Below are 23185 nucleotides of genomic sequence, written 5' to 3'. Positions count from 1 at the left end.
AGAAAAGGGAACCCCCCTGCACTGTTGGTGGGAATGTAAATTGTACAACCACTATGGAGATCAGTGTGGAGGTTCCTCAGAAAACTAAACAGAACTACCATGTGATCCAACAATCCCACTCCTGGGCATACATCCAGACAAAACTTCCACTCAAAAAGATCCATGCACCCCTATGTTCACTGCAGCATTATTCACATTAGCCAAGACATGGAAACAACCTAAATGTCCAACAACAGATGAATGTGTTAAGAAGATGTGGTATGTATACATAATGGAATACTACTCAGCCATAAAAAAAGAACAAAACAAGGCCATTTGCAGCAACATGCATGGAACTAGAGATTCTCATACTAAGTGCAGTCAGAAAAATACCATATGATACCACTTATGTCTAGAATCTAAAATATGGCACAAATGAACCTATCTACAGAACCAAAACAAACTCATGGACATAAACAACAGATTTGTGGCCGCCAAGAGGGAAGGAGTGGGATGGCTGGGAGTTTGAGGTTAGCAGATGCAAACTATTGCATTTGGAGTGGGTAAGCAATGAGGTCCTGCTGTACAGCACAGGGAACTGTATCCCATCACTTGTGATGGAATATGATGGAAAATATCAGGAAAAAAAGAATATATATACGTCTATAACTGGGTCACTTTGCTGTCAACAGAAACTGAAAGGAAATCAACTAATAAAAAAAATTTAAAAAAGCTCCCTCGACCCAGACGCATTTGCAGATGAAGAGGCTGGGCCTGCGTGAGGGGTGATGGGGGGTCCTCAGCCCAGTGATCACCGCACCACTCGGTCCCTCAGCACACAGAACGCCACCCTCCACCGCCGCAGTGGCTGCCGTCAGAAGCCCCCAGATGTGAAAAGCAGACGGTGACTGGGTGGTGGTGAGGCCTCAGGTGCCAACGGTGGAACGGACCTCACATGAGCACGAGGCCGAACCGAATGCACTGTCCCAGCCCAGGTGTTTAAAAAGCAGGAGTTCCTGTCGTGGCGTAGTGGTTAACGAATCCGACTAGGAACCATGAGGTTGCGGGTTCGGTCCCTGCCCTTGCTCAGTGGGTTAACGATCTGGCGTTGCTGGGAGCTGTGGTGTAGGTTGCAGACACGGCTCAGATCCCGCGTTGCTGTGGCTCTGGCGTAGGCCGTTGGCTACAGCTCCAATTGGACCCCTAGCCTGGGAACCTCCATATGCCGCGGGAGCGGCCCAAAGAAATAGCAAAAAGACAAAAAAATAAATAAATAAAAAGCAGTTACTTGCCATGAGAGGAAAAGATCTTTAAATCACAGGGAAATAGCAAATCTACCTGAGACTCACAAAAGGACATTACTTTAGTTCCGTCTCACTATTCAAGTCAACTCAAGAGCAGCGCACTGAGCCGGCGGCCACGGTGGTGGACGACAGACGGAATCGCAGGCGCAGGCGACCAGATGCTGCGCAGCCTTGTGATGCGCAGACCTCTGAACAGGCCTCTGCGCGGCCTCCTCTCTGATCACTCTCTGACCCGCACCCTGGAGAAACCAGGCAGACCCACACCCCCACACGCACACCCGCCCCGGCTGCAGGACGGTCTCACAAACGCGCCTCTGGCCGCCCACGTTCCCGGCTGGAGGGCTGGGCTGGGCCGGGACCGGGATTAAGCACCACCCCCCGCGGCCGTGCCCAACCGCTGGCTTCCCCAGCACCCCTGCCTCCTGGAGGGTCCCCTCTCCCACCACCGACTGTCCCCTCAAGAAGAGCCACTGTGACGTTAGCCTGACCACAAACCCGATGAACCAAAAACAAACCTCAGGGATGAAGAGACGACACATATGATACAACCTCAAACCAAACAACTGCTGCCCTAGCTGCCTCTTCAATTGTCCCCACAAGGGCGCCCCGCCGCTGGCCCGACAGAAGCAGAGCGCGGCCCACGGGTTTCAGCTCTGGGGCGCACAGGCTGGGTCACTCACCGGTCAGGGCGGCGAAGTGGCTGAGTCCACAGCGAATTCGGGAAACGCGGACTTCGGGGTTGAGCTCCGTCAACCCAAAGAGTGTGGGTGGGATCATTTCTGGAAGAGCAGTTTCCACCAGGTTTGGTCCTTTCCCAAGAATTCCGTAGCCCCAGACGAAAACATGTCCTTCTCCTGCGTTACAGCGAGCACAGCGGTCAGGGGGGCAGCCAGAGTGCAGCCCTCCCACCCCCCAGAAATTCAAAGCGCACCGCCGAGACGCACGACAGCCACACAGACTGTTTCTTTCCTTCTTGCTTGGCCACAGCATGCTGACAGAGGTTTAATTTAAAATAATGTTTCTTTGCTCCTCTTTCAAATTCTTGCTTGTGGCGTACGTCTAGCCGACTAACCAATCCCAGCGGACAAACGTCCCACCTCTTGAGGGTACTGGACGGACCAGCCCGTTCATCTGCCACCACCTCCTCGTGAACCCAGGAGAGCCTCAGACGGGCAGTTTTCCCCAGCAGCTCTCCGTCTCACACGGCTCAGAAGACCAAGCCAAGTACATACGCAACTGCTGGCCAGACTCTAAAGCTAACTGTGATGTTCAGGTTATAAAAAAGGGGATACTCAGCCGTGTGCCCAACGTTTAATCCCAGGGACACGGATCTCGGCGGCTGAACCCTAAGACTGTTCTCCTGGCGGCCTGCGGTTTCCTGGCACAGCCGCACTGGAGAAGGCAGGGCTGGAGTCTCAGGCCAGGCTAACAGAGGGGAGAAAGCAGACGGTGCTCTGCTCCCGGGGTCTGCGACAGGAGGGCTGAGCTCCGGGCTGGCTCGCTGTCCGTCAAGCACGTTGCCCTCACCCGCTATGAACTGGACTCCACCTAACTGCATCTTCCCACCGCCGCTGAGGCTGCAGCCTGGGAATCCAGCAGACACCCACCCTTCCTCCTCCAGCCACCCACAGCTGCCCAAGGGCTGCCTTGCCGGAGGGGCTCACCATTTAACACAGCACAGCCAGTGCCCCCACACGCGGCCTGCTTCACCTGCCCCACCCCCGAGAAGGGCAGGCGCCGGGGCACGTTCACCTGAATCAAAGGAAGGGGCCACACTGTTAGGAAGACAGACCAGCGAGAACTCCAACCGTCCTGTGGCACAAACAGAGCAGATGAGTCCAGTGCATTCCCTCTCCACAAATCCCTCCTGAACGGCACACACGTTCTAGGCATCAAAGCGGGTGCTGGGAACACGAGGGGGAGGAGGGCACCCAGTCCTGCTCTAGAGTTTCGTCTAGTGACGGCACCTGTCAGCCAAAACGGACACAAGGTGAATGTGCGCTGAAGGCGATCAAGAGAGTCCAGGGGTCTCTGGGCGTGAATGTCAGGAAGCTGCCCTCGTGTGTGGGGAGGAGCAGTGGGCCAGGGAGGAGAGGAGGAAATCCCGACCCCAATCCCAAGGAGGAGAGAAGGAAACCCCAAGCCGGGGAGACAGCACGTGCGAAGGGAGCGAGCCGGGTGTGGACGCTGAGTTTAAACGAGGGCAGAGTGGCTGCAGCAGGGGACGAGGGGGGATATTTACAAGATGCTGGTGGGCAGAGGGGAACCAGATCACGTAGGATGCTGTTCAGCTCAGCGTGAGGCGTGGGAGGGTCAGGGAGTGGAGAATGAAGTGCGGCCAACTTAGCTTTCCAGCAGGATTTGGTCTTGGCACCTCTGCTGAGGAAAAACTTTGGAAAGCTAGATTGTGAGTGCTTCCATGACAGCCACAAATCTCAACAGGGTCGCCTGCAAATGGAGACAGCTGGAAGCTAACAACCTCTAGGCTGACCCCAAAGGAAGGAGGGGCTTGCCACTCCTAGATGGCGCTGGCCCGGCCCCTGCCGCCTGGCTCGCAGGGCTCCTTCTCCCGCTGGGCTCGGGCACAGAGCCCTTGGCAGAGGCTGAGACGCTCCAGCAGAGAGCCACTGGGAACACACCACTGCCCTCACTGCCGAGATGGCCTGGGCCACGGGAAGAACCATGGTGACCTGTGCCCTCGTGTGTGGGGCTGGACCTTGCCTCTGAAGAAGAGAATTCCAGCAGCAGTGAGGGGAAGGCACAGCCAGGATTAACTTCCACCTGGCTGACACGCTCTCTGGGCTGAAGCCAGCCGACTGCTGTGAGCCGCACAGGGAGAAGCCTGCACGGCAGGAACCGGGAAGGCTTGGCCAAGAGTCAGCAAGGAACCGGGCCCCTGTCCAACAGTCCACGGGGACCTGCAGCCTGCGGCCAACCACTGCAGGGGGCCGGGGGGCAGAGCCCTCTCAAGGTGAACCCCAAGATGGCACCAGCCTGACGCTCAAGAGCCGGAAGACTCGGCTAGATTCCTGACCCATTGGTGTTGGCGTCATTTGTTATACAGCATAGATAACAGTGACATGACCCTGGATCTGCTCCCACAGGGAAGCAGTGGGAGACACTGATCTCAGGCCTGAACACTTTATTTGCTGTTTATCTAAATGGAAACAATGAATCATTTAAATGACAGTGTTTTCATCTTTGTTTTGGCTACTAGAGAGCTCAGAATCAAATCTGCAACCACTCCTAGCCACTGTTTCAGACCATAGAGTGTATTTTTTTAATCCAATTAGCTGATCTTTATCCCTTTGTGCAAATTTCTGTATCAATATGTATCTAAAACCTTTCTGTATGTTGTCATAAGGTCAATGTTAAGTCCTTATTATTTAGATACTTACTGAAACTTTTATGGATGTGATGTCTAGGATTTGCTTCAAAATAATGCAGGACAGAGAAGAGGAGGGAATTACAGATGCAATAAAAGTGGCCATTCGGTGTATCGGGGATTTTTGTACGAGGCAGAGGAGGGTCAAAAAAATGTTCCAGGAGTTCCCGTCGTGGCGCAGTGGTTAACGAATCCGACTAGGAACCATGAGGTTGCGGGTTTGGTCCCTGCCCTTGCTCAGTGGGTTAACGATCCGGCGTTGCCGTGAGCTGTGGTGTAGGTTGCAGACGCGGCTCGGATCCCGAGTTGCTGTGGCTCTGGCATAGGCTGGTGGCTACAGCTCCGATTCGACCCCTAGCCTGGGAACCTCCATATGCCGTGGGAGCAGCCCAAAGAAATAGCAAAAAAAAAGACAAAAAAAAAAAAAAAAGTTCCAGAATTAGACAGTGGTGATAGTTGCACAGCCTTGTTAATATACTAAAACTCACTAAGTCAAACAGTTTAAGATGGTAAATTATCTATTTTTTTTGAACGGGCCATGAGTTAGTAACTGTTGAACATGAGTGATGGCTACACAGAGATTAATTATGCGGTGAACTCTACTTTGTGCTTATGTTTGGACTCTTCCTTAATAAAATGTTTACAATCCTACTCTACTGGATTTTGGTGGCTCCCTGCAGTGAGAAGGAGGGGCTGTGATGGGCAGAGGCCACAGGCAGAGCGGCTGGTCCTCTACTGCCTGATTTGGGGGGGGGGGGTCACATAGGTGTCATCAAGTTGCACACTCAGACGTGTGCTTTGGGGCCACACGTGCTAGACCACAACCAAAAGCACAGTGATAACACCCCCGGCACTTACATAAAGCCTCACATCCCCTTCAGAACAAGACAGGGTACACAGACATACCCAGAACACTGCTCTAAACCGGGACTGCCTCATCGAAGCATTGCCAGCGACAGCTTCGGAACCTAAGCTTTCTTCCCAGGCGCCAATGAGCTCACCAAGACCTCGCCCCTTGAGGAGGCAGGTCAGCACCGGTGAGGCCCCCACGGCCCTCGACACATCGCGCCTGCTGAGCAACCTCTTCTCAATGTTCTTAATGCCCTTCCCAAACCCCCCCGGCGCCAGGCTGAGGTGACCTCGTACCTGGGTGGAGTCCGTGACAGAGGCCAGCTGCAGGTACTCGGAGTTGCCCCAGCCGAAAAGGCTGCCATCGGCCGACACTGCCAGGCAGCAGTCACCGTACGTGGCCACCTGGACGACGTTCACTCCGGCAAGGTCTCCACCCAGCTTGGTGGGTGCGCTGGTGATATTGTAGTGGCCCAGACCTGCCACGACACGATGGAAAACTGTGACTTAGGTTTAATCATCGATCCGTTTGCCAAACCCTCGCACTGACTGTGCGCCAGACACCGTTTTCAGCATTTCCGAATCCTTGTCTCTTCCTCTACGTGCTACGCAACTTCCTTCTCCCGCTCGCTAGGAGGAAGACACTTCACAGCAACTGTTCATATTTAAATCCCTGGATATCTTCTAAGTCTGACACAAATTAGAAAGCTTTTCAAGATGAAACGTCACCACAAGACGACCCCGTCAGACCTTCCGTATCATATACAGGCAGACCTCAGAGTAATGGTGCAGCGCAGCTGGCAGCATGTTTTAACAAACTGAAGATCTGTGGCAACCCTGTTTCGTCAAGTCATGGTTAGCATCTGGGGGGCAATAAAGTTTGGGGTTTGATGGCCACACCCGTGGCATATGGAAGCTCCCGGAGCAGAGACTGAATCAAAGCAACAGCTGCGACTTACGCCGCAGTCACAGTTTAAGCAATGCCAGATCCTGTGATCCACTGCGCCGACTGGGGACCAAACCCACACCTCCACAGCCACCCAAGCCTCTGCAGTCAGCCCCTTAATCCACTGCACCACAGTGGGAACTCCAATAAACTGTTTTGGGAGTGGTTGTGTTTTGTTGTTTTTTGGGGTTGTTTTTTTGCCTTTTCTAGGGCCGCTCCCACAGCATATGGAGGTTCCCAGGCTAGGGGTCGAATCGGAGCTGTAGCTGCCGGCCTACACCAGAGCCACAGCAACTCGGGATCCGAGCCGCGTCTGCAACCTACACCACAGCTCACGGCAATGCTGGATCCTTAACCCACTGAGCAAGGCCTGGGATCGAACCCACAACCTCATGGTTCCTAGTCAGATTCGTTAACCACTGAGCCATGACAGGAACTCCTGTGTTTTTGTTTTGGGGAGGGTTTTTTTTTTTTTTTTTTAATGACCACAACTGCAGCATACAGAAGTTCCCAGGCGAGGGGTCAAATCAGAGCTACAACTGCAGGCCACAGCCACAGCCACACGCGATCCGAGCTGCATCTGCAACCTATGCCTCAACTTGCAGCAATGCCAGATCCTTAACCTACTGAGCGAGCTTCCAGGAGACAATGTCAGGTCCTTGACCCACTCAATAGGAATTCCCAGTATTTTTTCATTAAAGTATGTACATTATTTTTTTTCTTGACATAATCTATTGAATGCTTAAGAGACTACAGAATAGTACAAACATAACTTTCACATGCACTGGGAAACCAATACTGCAACAAGCGATTCCTGATGCACTGTTTGGTTTGCTGGAAAATAAAGGAAACCTCTAAGGGCCCATCACACCTCAATCCCCACCCCATCTCCCCAAAACAAATGGAAACTGGCAAACTAGTGTGGTCAACAGTGAGCAGGGCTTTGCCCACAGGATCAGTGTTACCACCAGCACTAGACGGAGGGAAGCCCCTGGGGAGCAGACTGAGGTGGGACATTGAAACGCAGACTCCTGCTCACACCAGGCCTCCCCGAAGGGGCCCAAAGCAGGCTCAGTCTGGCAGCACCCCTTGGCAACAGGCAAAAGCAAAGCCTACATATCTTTTGTATATACCATAATGCAAACATAAAAAAGATTTTTTAAAAGCAATTCAAAATGTTGAAGGGTCATGCAAGAAAGGATTAGGCTACTGAAATAGAAACTGCTTTAGGGAGCTCCCGTGGTGGCTCATCAGGTTAAGAACCCTACTAATAGCCATGAAGATGCGGGTTCCATCCCTGGTCTTGCTCGGGGTGGGGGGGGGGTGTTAAGGATCCAGCATTGTCACAAGTCACAGCATAGGTCACAGATGTGGCTCAGATCTGGTGTTGCTGTGGCTGTGGTGTAGGCTGGCAGCTGCAGGTCTGATTTGACTCCTAGCCTGGGAACCTCCATGTGCTGTGGGTGCGGCCCTAAAAAGACCGAAAAAAGAAAGAAAAAGAAACTTCTTTAGACAGAATGGTCGGGGGGCAGGGAGCCTTGACTGAAGGGACAACCCCACGCTGAGGCCTAGAGGATAAAAAGGAGAACAAAGAAGAGCATTCCAGGCCAAGGAACAGCATGTGCAAAGGCCCCGTGGCGTACAGAAGGGCAGGCTCCAAACGGACCACAGAGGGCCTGTGGGGCTGGACTCAGCCTGGCAAGTAAGGGCAGTGAGCTGGGGGAGGCAGGGGCGTGGAACAGCGAGCTTCTGGAAGCTGTTAACCATGGTTATCTCCTGGGAGTGGGATTCACTTTTCACCTTATTCCTAGTCAATGCTGTCAGAATGTTTTGTCAACCGTTTTATTCTTTTCTATAAAAAGCTATTTTTAAGTTATCCATACCAAGATTCCAGAAAATAAAAACAAGCTTCAACTTCATAATTACTACAGAAATGCACATTTTAAAAACTGGCATAGTAATTACATTAGCACACTTAAATGGACAATACTCACTAGAGTGGTTAAGATTAAACTGGTACTTCTATACATTGCTGATGGCAGTAGAAACTAATTTTTTTTTTTTTTTTAGGGCTGCACCCATGGCATACGGAGGTTCCCCAGGCTAGGGGTCGAATCGGAGCTGCAGCTGCTGGCCTACACCACAGCCACAGCAACACCAGATCCAAGCCGAGTCTGCAACCTACCCCACAGCTCACGGCAAGGACTGGATCCTTAAGCCACTGAGCGAGGCCAGGGATTGAACCCGCATCCTCATGGATACTAGTCAGGTTTGATACCGCTGAGCCACAATGGGAACTCCTAAACCAGTAAAATTTTTGAAAGCAATTTAACAACACATTCTGAAAACAGTAAAAATATTCTAGTCCTCTGGCCCACTCTAGGGAACTTATCCTAGGGCAATAATCCAAATGAAAGAAAAGGCTAGATATGTATACACGACAAATGTCCTCTTTCTAACAGTCACTGAACCCCCCAAAAAGTATGTCTCCTGACAACAGGAGGAGTCAGTAATGACCTGATAAAATGGTTAAATTATTGATTTACCTAATGGTAAACTAGTTTCAATTCTGTTATCATATAAATATTAAAAACTAACTAAAAATTATACCAAATGGAAAAATGTTTCATGTAAACTTAATGATAAAACAAGTATATAAAGGGTTCCCTCATGGCACAGTGGGTTTAGTATCCGCATTGTCACTGCAGTGGCCCAGGTTGCTGCTGTGGCTCGGGTTCAATCCTTGGCCCGGGAATTTTCCATGCTGCAGGCGTGGCAAAAAAAAAAAAAAAAAAAAAAAAAAAAACAATAACCAACCAACCAAGCATGTAAAATCATACCTCTGCCATCATTACCATATAAAAGATGTTCATACATGAACAAGGACGGAGAAAAAACAGGAATCAAGGAACAAAAATGATGTGTCTGGTGGCAGGACTGCAGGGATTTATATATAAGGCCGAAGTCTTAAATTTAAGGTCCTCCCTCCAGACAAATATCAGACGCAAAAAGAGAAAACAGACAAGGCTGATAAAGATTATCCCTCATGCCTCCCTCCCTCAATCACGTTCTTCTCACATCAGTTAGAATCAAGCTCCCTTTAGGTGCCATTTGTCTCTTAAAAGACTCAGACTTGGCGTTCCCTGGTAGCCTAGCAGTTAAGGATCAGGCTCAGGTTCGATCCCTGGCCTGGAAAAACAAAATCCCTCAGCCTCTGCTGAGGGGGCCTCCCACCTCTATCAACGTGGGGAGCCGGGGGTGAGAGGAATGGACGGGACAGAAGACTGTCCCCAGGGAGTGACAGGAAAGGGAAGAATTGGAGGACGGCAGGGGTTCCAGCCATCCTGCACGATCCACAGAGGGGGCGGGAACACTACCTGTCTGCCCATCCGCGCCCCAGCCACAAGAGTACACTTCTCCTTTATCCGTGAGGAACAGACTATGGTCTTGACCACAGGCGACCTATCACACAAACAGAGGTGAGGCTGGTCAGACGGAATCCTCAGTGTCCGATCAAAGTGCCCAAAGCAGGCCACCATTCCCACCACTCCTGAGCGCCGAGGGGGGCCGGGCCGCCAGGGTGCCCCCACTTCGCCTCCACCTCTGACTCTCACCCAGCGCAGCCCAGCTCGTGTCTTCCGCTCCCCTGAAACTGCTCTTGCTGAGCAAACCCGGGAGCTTCGCCACCTGAGGAACCCCTCCCGCCTCCGTAAGCCTCTCACCCAACCCTGGCCTCTGACAGCACCCTGTCTTTGTGGCTGCTCAGTCTCCACTTTGGACCCTTCGGTCTGGAATCCTCCTCCAAGGTCTGCCCTCTCCCCTCCTCACTCTGCACCCCCACGGCACTGCCTGTCATCTCCACGCTGTCACCTCCAGTCTCAACAATGCTACCGTGGCCCAGAGCTGTGTTCTAACTGCCTGATGAAAAGCACCATTCATGAACATTCCTTGGGCCAGGCTCCATGCCAAGTCAACGACCAAGGCAACCAGGTGAAAAACGAAGTCTCAGAGAAGTTTGGTAACTGGCCCAAAGTCACCCAGTTCATATCTGGAGAAGCAAAGACTTGTACTCATGTCCATGTGGCTTTGAAGCCTGTATAAGAGGCCCTCCACTCCACAGCCACCTTAAAAACATATCCCTCTCCACCTCGTCCTCACTCCCCCTGCTCGGGAGCCACCTGGGCCGAGAACATCAGCAAACACCCACAGGCCTGTGGAGTCACACTCGGCTCCCTCTGGCTCCCTCCCCGCCCACCTAATCAAGCCTCAAATCCCCCTAATCAAGCCTCAAATCCCCCAGTTCTCCTTACACGTCGCCCCACCTGTCTATTCTGCCCACTGGCCTTCATCATCTCCTCCCCCAGCTCTATTCTGCGGCCAAAGTTATCTTTTCAGACAGATCATGACCTGGCTGTCAGTCAGCCTGCTCAGGTCCTTTGACAGCCTCCAACCATCATGAAGCCAAAGGCTAAACTCCTCAGCAGGCGGACAAGGCCCTGCACGTTCTCACTGACCTGTTGCCAGCCTGCTCCACACCGCCCCCTGCAGGCAGGCGCACCAAACCCCAGCCACACTTCAGCTGCTCCTCCGCTGTAAAACCTTTCCCACCACCCACCCCTGGTCCAGGCGGAAGGCTCCTTGGCCACCTCCGCATAAGCCGTCTTGCCTTCCAGTCCACCCCTGGTAGACGCAACAATTCTCCTGGTGCTGTCATATAAGCAGCTTCTGTATACACTCATTTATGTATTTTAGTATTTAAGTATCTATCAAATGCCAGGCCCTGCACCAAGGACGGGAATAAAGCGGTCAGCAAGATGAAGCAGGCTGGAACACACAGCGCCTGAGTTAGACTCTGATAGGGCTAGTTTTTATAACCTGCCTCTCCCACTAGTGTTACCTGGCCTCCCCATTCTTACTCAACTGTGCATCCCCTCAAGAGAGCGTAAGTCCTGGCCAGGGAATAACATTTGCTAAAATAATTCACGGAGTCAGAAAAATCCCCCTAACAATTTGCCATCCCCCTACCCAACATTCACCCTTTTAAAACAGCCCCAGTGGCAGGACCAGTGGTTCTCAGCCCATGTCTCTTACCTGGACCACCTGTCCATCGAAGTCCTGCATCCTATGGACTTTGTGACTTTCACTACAGCCAGGAGCAATTTGGGAAGGAAGCAAAAAATAAGGTCATAGTGAGCACCGTGCGATTCCGGCCCCTCCCCTGTCATCCCGACGGGCAGCCCCCCACCTCCCCCTGCCCCACACACACATACACAGAATAACGTTAGGGAAATTCTCGAGGTCAACTATAACACAGAGGTAGGTCTGGACACGAAAGTTAAAAAAAAAAAAACAAAACAAAAAAGAAACTAAAAACTAAACTAAATTGGAGTTCCGCTGTGGCACAGGGGTTAAGGATCTGGCATTGTCGGTGAAGCAGCCCGAGTCACTGCTGTGGCTCAGGTTCAACCATTGGCCTAGAGGAAATTTTTTTAAAGACTAGAGGAATTTTTAAGTTTCTCAATTCAGTGAAAATAACAAACTACACCAAAGAAGTTCCATGCATCACAGTCAATGCTCCCTCCTGCCCCCCAATCTGCACCAGAAAGATGCTCTCCACAGCCTTCGGGTGAGTTCTCACTACTCCTCAAGCATGAGGAGCCTCTGTACTGCTCTCTGGGCCCCTCACACAGTCACCGCCCAGGACGTGTCTAACGCTGGACACCACGTGAGCGAGGGGTGGTCCTTTCGGGAGCTCACCTGTAAATTTCGTTTTCCACCACCTTTCTTCCGCACTGCCCGTACGAGTTGTTCCCCATGCTGAAGACTAAAGAATAACACTGCCAGTCAAATCAGTCCTGCAGGTTCGGGGAAGGCCTGGGCACCCCTATGCCCGGTGCCTGCCCCTAGGCTGCCCCCACGGCCAAGTTCTCTCCTGAAAGAGTTCCTGACACCACCCTCCGCCCTGCCTACCAAGCAGGTGGAAACTCGGGAGTCGAGTTGACCCTCCCCTGGAAAGCGCTCTCCTGGAGGGGCTGGGGTGAGCCGGGAGCCTGGACTGTGAACCCCCCCACTGGAAGAAGTCTTAGCCAACGGGCTGCTTTCAGTACAAGACAAAGAGCTGCCTACACACAGCCCGGCTTGGTGGCAAAGGGAGCAGGAGGCAGGGATGAGGCTGCTCGGAGTGCACAGGTGCGTCCCTAACCAGAGATTTTCCGAAAACTGCAGAGAACACCGAGGAGTCATCAGCAAGGTCTGCTCAGCACAGATCTCTCGAGCCAATCGACTCATCTGCTCAGAAATGCTCCACTAATTGGATGTGTGGCTCAGTCGAACAAGCCACTTCGGGCCCAAGGGCTGGAAAGCGGTCCCGCCCTCCCATCAACCCCGAACCCGTCCATCACCTCCTTCGCCGTCTGTCAGGACGAGAGAGTGGGCTCTGCCGCAGGACACCTGCAGCACCTGCGTCTCCTGAGGTCTGTGCAGAGGCAGTGGGACAGGCGAGGGCTCCAGGACATACTCGTATCCCCTGGCTGCAAGGAAAACAAGCAGGTTCACAGCACATCACGCTGCCTGAGAGTCAGAGAGCACAGTGTCCACGCCACCGTCAGAGATCAGAACCATTTGCTCAGGACACAGAAGTCAGGGCAGAGCCAAGACGAGAACTCCGGCTCCCATGCCCGGCCCACGGCCTCCGTCACAGGTCAGGTAATGGAAAAACAAACTCGGTCTCCCATGTTACCTAACACCTTGGGAATATTTAAGGAAAGGAAAAGCATTTTCTTCCTGCGATACCTACTCAAATTGCCCAGTGAGGTGAAGAACAGCCTATTTATTCTGTGTGATGCCAGTGAGATTAAAAGGGAGGAAATACGTCTGCCCATTTGTACTCAGCGGTGACTGACAGAATTTTCAGACAGAGCTTTTGTTCAGCAGGAAAGAACTGAATAACCACAACATGATGCAGTTCTAGGCGAAATGGCACACTGGGCAATGCTGTCGGCATGTACAGCCTCATTAGCTGCAAATGCAAAGTACTTTAAACCTTTTTTTTTTTTTTTTCTTTTTGGCCGAGCCCAGTGGCAAGAGGAAGTTCCCAAACCAGGGACTGAACCCAAGTCGCACCAGTGACAACACCAGATCCTTAAGCACTAGGCCACTGAGGAACTCCCACACAGTACTTTAAAATACTGAAGGAGTTCCCGTCGTGGCGCAGTGGTTAATGAATCCGACCAGGAACGATGAGGTTTCGGGTTCCATCCCTGGCCTTGCTCAGTGGGTTAAGGATCCCGCATTGCTGTGGCTGTGGTGTAGGCCGGTGGCTACAGCTCCGATTTGACCCTTAGCCTGGGAATCTCCATATGCTGCGGGAGTGGCCCTAGAAAAGGCAAAAAGACAAAAAAATAAATAAATAAATAAATAAGAAATAAAAAAAGAAATAAAAACCTAACGATACTGGAGGTCTGCTGTGACTCTGCAGGTTAAGGATGTGGCACCATCACTAGTGCGGCTCAGGTCGCTGCTGTGGCACAAGTTCATGCCCTGGCCCAGGAACTTGCATATGCCACAGTTGCAGCCAAAAAAGACAATTTGTTTCCTATTGTACTTATAATGTTGACTGCCTAGTATGTACTTTTTAAAAATGCTACTATAAATCATTTTTAATATTTTTACAATTCAGGTTTCAAATATTTGGACTCAAGCCTCTAGCTTAAGGATTTCACTGAATTTTTTTTCCCTAGACCATATTCTAGGCACTTTAGACTATTTCAAGTGCTCTCCAAGGGAGGGCAGAAAGATGACCTCTTCAGGGCCAGAAAAAACACACACCTTTATCTATCAGCAAATGCCCCTTTGCCTCAAGGTTCAATGTTATTACCAAATAGGCTAAAAATAATCTGGTCTGGAGAGTTTTGAACAACACCCCTTCAAAGACTCCACCTATTCTGTTTTTATGGTTTGGTTTATGAAATCATGTTCTGGAAAATCAAAGGGTTGCTTTCCCAGACCCATCACAGCAGAGAGGAACCAAGGTGAGAGTGCTCATTCTTGGAGTTCCCGTCGTGGCTCAGCGGAAACAAATCTGACTAGCATCCACGAGGATGCAGGTTCGATCCCTGGCCTCGCTCAGTGGGTTGGGGATCCGGTGTTGCCGTGAGTTGTGGTGTAGGTCGCAGATGCAGCTTGGATCCCGAGTTGCTGTGGCTGTGGTGCAGGCCACCAGCTGTAGCTCCGACTTGACCCCTAGCCTGGGAACCTGCATATGCCACTGCCAGTGTGGCCCTTAAAAAAAAAGAGAGAGAGAGAGAATGCTCACTCTTATCTTTCCGGCTCCTGTGAAATCCAAGCTGAGAATCTTTGTTGAGTCCCATGCCCCAAACTTTCGTCACGTCCCTGGTTTTAGACGACAGCAATGTGAATCCATAGCCACAGGCAGCAGATGAAATCTGAAAAAAAAAGTACCCATACAGCATTAACTGATTTGGGATAGCAAGCTTTCCCAGCGATAAGTAACAGGTTGTTTTTTGGGTGTTTTTTTTTTTTTTTTTTTTTTTTTTGGTCTTTTTGCCTTTTCTGGGGCCACTCCCGCAGCATATACAGGTTCCCAGGCTAGGGGGTCTAATCGGAGCTGTAGCCACCGGCCTATACCACAGCCACAGAAACGCGGAATCTGAACCGAGTCTGTGACCTACACCACAGCTCACAGCAACGCGGGATCCTTAACCCACTGAGCAAGGCCAGAGATCGAACCCACAACCTCATGGTTCCTAGTCGGATTCGTTAACCACTGCGCCACGACGGGAACTCCAACAGGTCGTTTATCCATTCCAAGAACACACACTATTAGCAGAGCCAGCATTTACTAGACGTTTACTATGTGCTAAGGGCTTGGTATGTGCGATCCCATGTAATAATCTCCATAATCACAAATGGCCCAGGTATCAAATCGTCCCCATTTACCAAGACAGAGTCTCACCCAGTAGTTAAGGCGAGGATTCCCTGAGCCTGAATCTTGACAAGACCACACAGTTTACAACTGGTAGACTCTTAGCAGCTGCCTGACCTGAGACAGAGCCTAACGCCTCTGTGTCTGCCTCTCTCTACACAACGCAGAGAGAATGACAGTGTCTCTCCTTACTGGGTAGCTGTGAGAACAACATGAATTAATACAAAGCCCCTGAAGTCACCAGTACCTGACAAAACCTAAGAGCTACATCGTGTACGTATCATTACTATTTGCGGTAGTCACAGTATTTGGTAGCTGAGAAAATCGAAGCGCCTAGAGATGAAGTAACTTGCCTGATGCAGTCACACAGCTGGAAGCGGACACTGTCCGGCTGCACAGTCCCTGCTCAGGACCCTTAGGTCACACCGTTACAGTCTCAGACCAGCATCGCCACAAAGAATCGGCCTGAGGAGTTCCCATTGTGGCGCAGTGGTTAACGAATCCAACTAGGAACCATGAGGTTGCGGGTTCGGTCCCTGCCCTTGCTCAGTGGGTTAACGATCTGGCGTTGCCGTGAGCTGTGGTGTAGGTTGCAGATGCAGCTCGGATCCTGCGTTGCTGTGGCTCTGGCGTAGGACAGTGGCTGCAGCTCCGATTCGACCCCTAGCCTGGGAACGTCCATATGCCGCGGGAGCGGCCCAAGAAATAGCAAAAAAAGACAAAAAAAAAAAAAAAAAAGAATCAGTCTGACGGCTACCACGACTGTAACCCATTAACCGGGCCTCGGCTGGGTGCTCCACCCACACTGGCATCAATCCTCGCCCTCACGGATCAGATAAAGAAACACGCTTCAGAGGGGCTGGAAGCAAACCAAAGGCTGCCTGGCTTTAGGGTCAAGCCACTTTCCCCGACACCCAGAGGGGCCACCTTCCCAGTCGGCCTGAAATGGTCCTGGTTTACAGGCCTGCTGGCCCAGGGTGCACTCTCAAGTAAACAATGACAAATTAGGAGTTCCCGCCGTGGTGCAGTGGTTAATGAATCCGACTAGGAACCACGAGGTTGCGGGTTCAATCCCTGCCCTTGCTCAGTGGGTTAACGATCCGGCGTTGCCGTGAGCTGTGGTGTAGGTCTCAGATGCGGCTCGGATCCCACGCTGCTGTGGCTCTGGCGTAGGCTGGCGGCTACAGCTCCGATTAGACCCCTAGCCTGGGAATCTCCCTATGTCGCAGGAGTGGCCCAAGAAGTGGCAAAAAGACAAAAAAAAAAAAACAAACAAAAAAAAAAACCAACAATGACAAATTGCACAGTCACCCTAATGACCCCCCACCATCTCTTTTGCTGTTCACAGTTTACCAAAGGCCCATGTAGTCCATCTCAGAGACCATCCGTAAATCTAACCTAATCCTGACAAAAATGCCAGCTTACCACGCATAATGAACAAATGTGACGGCTGTTGTTTGTTTTTAACTCTAGCATTCCTTGAAGAAAGCTAAATATTTCTTTTAAATTAGAGGATTTGGAGTTTCCATCATGGCTCAGCGGTTAGCAAACCCGACTGGCATCCATGGGGACGAGGGTTCAATCCCTGTTCTTGCTCAGTGGGTTGAGGATCAGGCGTTGCCGTGAGCTGTGGTGTATGTAGGTCGAAGACGCAGCAAGGATGCCGTGTTGCTGTGGCTGTGGTGTAGGCCGGCAGCTATGGCTCGGATTTGACCCCTAGCCTGGGAACCTTCAGGTACCGTGGGTGTGGCCCTAAAAAGACAAAAGACAATCAATCAATCAATCAGTCTGATGACTTAAGTCATGCAAAAGTCATACATCCCTAATTTGGCCTTGTGACATTTTCTTTCATACCATTCACGTGGAACGTATATGCCTGCATCCTTGTACGAGTCAAAACATCTCAGTTCTCTGGCCTTCTGGAACAGCTACAGCTCCACACAAATGACCTACTGGGGATGTAGCCAGCCCCTCCCACACAGCAGGAATCACAGAAAAGAATTGAGTCCACAGCTGATTCCCAGCACAAAACCATTATTCTCATTGCTGGTGTTGTCTGTTTTGTGAAGCACCTACTGTATTATTAAATCTGCTGATATGTGAAAAGGCTTTGAACAATACCTGACAGAGTCAGCCTTCAATAATGCTTGTTACAGTCATGTGCCAGGAGGAGACTTTCCAGCAATGGTGGAGTGAAGAGGTTAGCGAAACAAGTATAAAACTGGACAAAATAGCGGGGAGAATCAATCGATGGCAAATAACGGAGAAATTACTCATGAAGTATCACTAACCGCAAGCAAGAATACCAGGGGGCTTGCAGACTCCTTGTCCTGGGCTGCTCCATCTACCCCAGCTTGGTCAGCACAGAAGTTAGAAAAGGGCTGCCCGTGAAAACCATCAGCTTTGTTTTCAGGAAGGACAGACTTAATTTAAGATAGAGGGTGGAGTTCCCTTTGTGGCTCGGTGGTTCATGAACTCAACTAGGATCCATGAGGATGTGGGTTCAACCCCTGGTCTCACTCAGTGGGTTGAGGATCCAGCACTGCCATGAGCTATGCAGGTCGCAGACGTGGCTCAGATCCTGCATTGCTGTGGCTGTGCTGTAGGCCAGTGGCTGCAGCTCTGATTGGACCCCCAGCCTGGGAACCTCCATATGCCATGGGTGTGGCCCTGAGGTGGGGGGAGATAGAGGGTGAAAACTCATGCCCCACAGCAAACTCAGCAGGAAACAAACAAGGAAGATCTACAACTGGGCAAGCCTGACATTGTACTCCTGACTGGGGCGAGAGGAGAAGCAGACGAGCCAGAATTGAATGGGAACTTCCTAGAAATGCAAGGGTCCTGGGAGGCTCTCCACGCTTGCATGGCTGACTGGGAAACCGCAGGAGGGAAGTAAGGAGACCTGAGCTCCCAGTACAAAGTAAAGCTGAGGCAGACTTGAGATCAGGCTAAACTTTGAGTGTGTTCTCCAACCCGTACACAGAATCAAAGGCAGAAAGATTATAAGCTCAAGGTGTTTGAGCACAATCTCTGCCCACATCATTAGCTGACACCACGAAGACAGGCCGATAAAGGGCACCCCTCAAGAAGCTTGACTAAAAGAAGAGGGCAGTGGATAGAGGAGGAGAGAGGTGAGCCAAACAAAAACCCAAGCAAAGACATCGGTGGCCAGGCAAACACGGGAGACTAATACATAAAAGTTACCAAAAGAGATCAAAAATACTCAGGGGGTGGCATCAGAATCCAAGGCTGTTATATCCAAAAACCCAGTTTTCGGAGTTCCCATTGTGATACAGTGGAAATGAATCCGACTAGGAACCATGAGGTTACAGATTTGATCTCTGGCCTCACTTAGTAGGTTAAGGATCCGGCGTTGCCATAAGCTGTGGTGCAGGTCACAGACACAGCTTGGATCTGGCATTGCTGTGGCTGTGGTGTAGGCCGGTGGCTCCAACTCTGATTCGACCCCTAGCCTGGGAACCTCCATATGCCACGGGTGCTGCCCTAAAAAAGACAAAAAAAAACAAAAAACAAAACAACAGTTTTCAATCAACAAGTATAAGACATGCAAAGAAACAAGAAAGTGTGACCTATACTGAGGAGGGAAAACAGCCAACAGAAACTAAGTGGACCCAGGCTGCATTTTTATCAAAAATTCCAAGAACTATCATTCAAAGAATATATCAAAACCATGTCTAAAGGACGAGAGGAAAATATGACCCAACAAATGACCCAGCAAATATGGAATCAGAAGACAGAAATTAAAACAATAAAGCCTAAATGGAAATTGTAGAGTTGTAAAGTATAAAAACCAAATTTTAACATTCACTTTATAGGCTCAAGAGCAGATTTGAGATGGTAGAAGAATCAGTTAAGTTGAAGAAATATCAACAGAAACTCTTCATTCTGAAAGACAGGAAAAAAAAAACTGGACAAAAAAAAAGAACAATGCCTCAGAGACTTGCAACACAACATCAAGTTTATCAACATCTACATAATAGGAATCCCAGAAGGGCAAGAGAGAAAGAAAAAGGCAGAAAAAAAAATACTTAAAGAAATAATGGCAGTGGAGTTCCCATCGTGGCACAGTGGTTAACGAATCCGACTAGGAACCATGAGGTTGCGGGTTCGGTCCCTGGCCTCACTCAGTGCGTTAAGGATCCGGCGTTGCTGTGAGCTGTGGTGTAGGTCACAGACGTGGTTCGGATCCCACGTTGCTGTGGCTGTGGTGTAGGCCGGTGGCTACAGCTCCGATTCAACCCCTAGCCTGGGAATCTCCATATGCCGTGGGAGTGACCCTAGAAAAGGCAAAAAGACAAAAAAAAAAAAAAAAAAAAAAAGAAATAATGGCAGAAAACTTACCTAATTTGACCTAAAAAAAAAAATAAAAAAGACAAATCTACAGATTACAGTTGCTCAACCAATCAGAGTTCAACTTTTGAAAGACAAAGAGTAAATGTTACAAGTATCAAAGGAAAACGGGCTCATCAAGCACAAGGAGACAACAGTAAGATTAACCGAAAACTTCTGAAAAAGAAACAATGGAGACCAGAAACCAGAGAGTGACAGGGTCAAAGTGCTGAAAGGCAAAAACTGTCAACTAAGAATTAACTCTACATAGCAGAACTGTCATTTTCTTTAAAAAATGGAGATTAAAAAATAAATAAATAAAAAAATGGAGATGAAATCAAGACATTCCCAAACAAAGCTTGAGAGAATCCACTGTTGGCAGACCTCATTATTTTAACAAGTACTGAAGAAATCCCTCAGGCTGAAAGGAAGTAACAGCAAATACTAAGTAACTCAAGGTCACAAGAGATGAAGAAATAAATACAAAAACCAGTGAAAGCAACAAATACAAAACCCCAGATAAATATATCTTTCCTCTTTTCATCTCAAATGATTTAAAAGACAGCTGCATAAAATAATTACTATAAAATTGTATTGATGGGCCTAAAACGTATAAATGTGTAATGTCTACTACGATAATCACACAAAGGAGAGCAAAGGAAACAGAGCGATGCTGGCACAAAGTTCCTATAGTTTTTTTTTTTCAGAATTAGGGCAACATGATTAACCTAAAAAAGATTTTGATAAATTAAGATATATTATATTCCCAAAATCAAACACTAAAAAAACAAAAAACAAAACCCTCCAAAAATGTAATCAAATACCCAAAAAAAGAATTTAAAGGATCCACTAGAAAAATACCTATTTTGTGCACAGGAAGAACAGAGAACCAAAAAAGACTTACAGACACAAATAGCACAGTGGCGGATGTAATCCAGTCGTTATTAGTCATTACATTAAAAGGACATGGACTGAGGGAAAATGGCAGAGCAACAGAACACTGGCCAACACGGACGTGTCAGAATCGACTCTTCCCGAACTCTGGAAATTTACCAAAGGCTTAAAGCAATCTGGGGAATGTTTACTCAAGAAAAGCAGCTGCATCTCAGTAAGAATATGAAGCTTTATAGCATTTTAACTTGATCTATTCCCATCCACCTCTCCTCAGCTCCTGAAAACCAAGAGTTCACAATTATGGTAAAAAACCAGCAGTCTGGAAGCCACTGGAGCAGGCAGAACAGGACTGGAGCAACTTCAAAGCCGTACTCCCAGAGAGTTCTCATTTGATCTGTCTGATGGGTCCCTCAAAGACCCCATTCACAGGGCTCTATTTATCTGACCTGACCCAGCCATCACCCAGTACAAACAGCCTCTTCCCCAGGGGTGTGTGTTGAAAAGAGTCAGAGGCTAAGAATGAACCTTGCAGCTGCCTGAGGTGGTAGCTAACAGTGGGGACAAACAGTAAGTTAACCAAGAAGCTATCAACCAACTTGACCTGACACCTACAGAACACTCCACCCAAATAACAGCAAAACACACATACTTTTCAAACACACATGGAACATTCTCCAGCAAAGACCATATGCTGGGCCATGAAATAAAGTCTCAATACATTTAAAAAGACTGAAATTGAAGTATGTTCTCTAACCACAAGAGAATTAAATTGGAAATCAATAGATTAAGAAATTATGGGAGTTCCTTTGTGGCACAGTGGGTTAAGGACCTGGCATTGTCACCGCAGCGGCTCGGGTTGGGTTGCCGCAATGGTGTGGGAATTTCCACGTGCTGCAGGGGAAGGGAGGGAGAGAGGGAGGAAGGAAGGCGAGCAGGCAGGTAGAACAGGCCTGGAGCATCTTCAAAGCCCCACTCCCAGAGAATTCTTACTTCCTCTGTCTGGAAGGAAAGAAAGAAGCGGTGACAAACAAATATTTGGAAACTAAACACTTCTAAATAATTCATGGGTTAAAAAATAAATCACAAAGAAAAGTGATAAATATTGTAAGGTGAATGAAGACCAAAATACAACATATCAAAATTTATGTGCTGCAGCTCAACAGTGTTTAATGAGAAAATTATAGCTATCAACATCTACACTACAAAAGAAGAAAGACCTCACCAATAGCCTAACCTTTCACCTTAAGAAACTAGGAAAAAAAGAGCAAACTAAACCCAAAGCAGAGAAAGAAAATATAAATCCAACTGGAAATCAATGAAACAGAAAACAGAAAAATAAAATGGATTAAACCAAATGTTGGTTCTTTCAAAAGATTAACAAAGTTCACAAATCTTGAGCCAGACTGACCAAGGTAAGAGAGAAAAAATACAAATGACCAAAATCAGAATTTAGATTATAAGCAAATACTGTAAACAACTTTATGCCAACAAATTAGATAACTGGCATGAAATGAACAAATTCCCAGAAAGATAAAAGCACCAAAGCAGACTCAAAAAGAAATAGAAAAATTTAATATACCTATAACAAGTTTTCAAAAATTGAATTAGTAATTAAAGAAACTCTTCCTACAAAGGAAGACCCAGGTCCAGATGACTTAACTTCACTGGTGAACTCTACCAAACATTAAAATAAGAAATAACACGAATTCTTCACAAACATTTCCATAAACTCATTTTATGAGGTCACTAATAGCCTGATACCAAAACCAGACATCGCAAGAAGAAGAAAAAAAATCTTCAGCAAAATATTAGCAAGCCAAATCTAGCAACACGCAAAAGGGATTATTCACCATAACCAAGTGGAATTTATCCCAGGAATGCAAGGTTGGTTTAATATCCAAAGATCAACTAATGTATTATACCTATTAATAAAGGACAAAAAAATTCATGATCACCTAAATAGACACAGAAAGAGCACTTGACAAAATATAATGCCTATTCATGATTTTTAAAAAGAAACAAAACTCTCAACAAAGCACAACAAGAAAAGAACTTCAACTTGATAAAAGGCATCTATTAAAAACATGGAGTTCCGGTCATGGCTCAGTGGCTAACGAATCCGACTAGGAATCATGAGATTGCGGGTTCAATCCCTGGCCTTGCTCAGTGGGTCAAGGATCCAGCGTTGCCGTGAGCTGTGGTGTAGGTTGCAGACTCGGCTCAAATCTTGCTTGCTGTGGCTCTGGCATAGGCCAGCGGCTATGGCTCCGATTCGACTCCTGGCCTGGGGACCTCCATATGCCACAGGAGCGGCCCAAGAAATGGCAAAAAGACAAAAAAAGAAACTTAACAGCTAACATCATAATTTAATGGTGAAAGACTAAATACTATCTCGCTAATATCAGTAACAAGGCAAGGATACTGTGCAATTCAATTCAATGCTGTACACTCAGCAGTGCTATCAGGCAAGAAAAAGTTTCAATGGAAACGAAAATATAAAACTGTCTCTATTCACAGACAACCAGACGACATGA

At 48.7% G+C, this 23185-nt stretch overlaps 1 protein-coding gene across 7 annotated transcripts in view; it reads right to left on the bottom strand.

Annotated features, from left to right (window-relative positions):
- The window catches only part of RCC1L (RCC1 like), a 50967-nt gene that overhangs the window by 7506 nt on the left and 20276 nt on the right, over nucleotides 1-23185 (bottom strand). For 5 of the 7 annotated variants that reach the window (XM_085016924.1, XM_085016925.1, XM_085016923.1 and 2 more), the window contains 8 exons: nucleotides 14778-14907; nucleotides 12865-12993; nucleotides 12221-12287; nucleotides 11555-11606; nucleotides 9841-9925; nucleotides 5815-5996; nucleotides 2948-3035; nucleotides 1964-2137 (listed from right to left, as the gene is read on the bottom strand). In XM_085016924.1, the coding sequence (XP_084873050.1) occupies nucleotides 1964-2137; nucleotides 2948-3035; nucleotides 5815-5996; nucleotides 9841-9925; nucleotides 11555-11606; nucleotides 12221-12287; nucleotides 12865-12993; nucleotides 14778-14832 (832 nt within the window). In that variant the 5' untranslated portion in view covers nucleotides 14833-14907. Of the gene's footprint in view, nucleotides 1-1963; nucleotides 2138-2947; nucleotides 3096-5814; nucleotides 5997-9840; nucleotides 9926-11554; nucleotides 11607-12220; nucleotides 12288-12864; nucleotides 12994-14777; nucleotides 14908-16832; nucleotides 17160-23185 lie in introns of those variants that run through there. The other 2 variants (XM_085016921.1, XM_085016920.1) reach the window with 2 other exon arrangements.

This window comes from Sus scrofa, chromosome 3, assembly GCF_054392235.1.
Source record: "Sus scrofa isolate SSC_HxYL_T2T_F1_AM1 chromosome 3, Sscrofa_HxYL_maternal_Yorkshire_Landrace_v2.0, whole genome shotgun sequence".
NCBI lineage: Eukaryota > Metazoa > Chordata > Mammalia > Artiodactyla > Suidae > Sus > Sus scrofa.
This window is presented reverse-complemented; position numbering and strand designations above follow the sequence as displayed.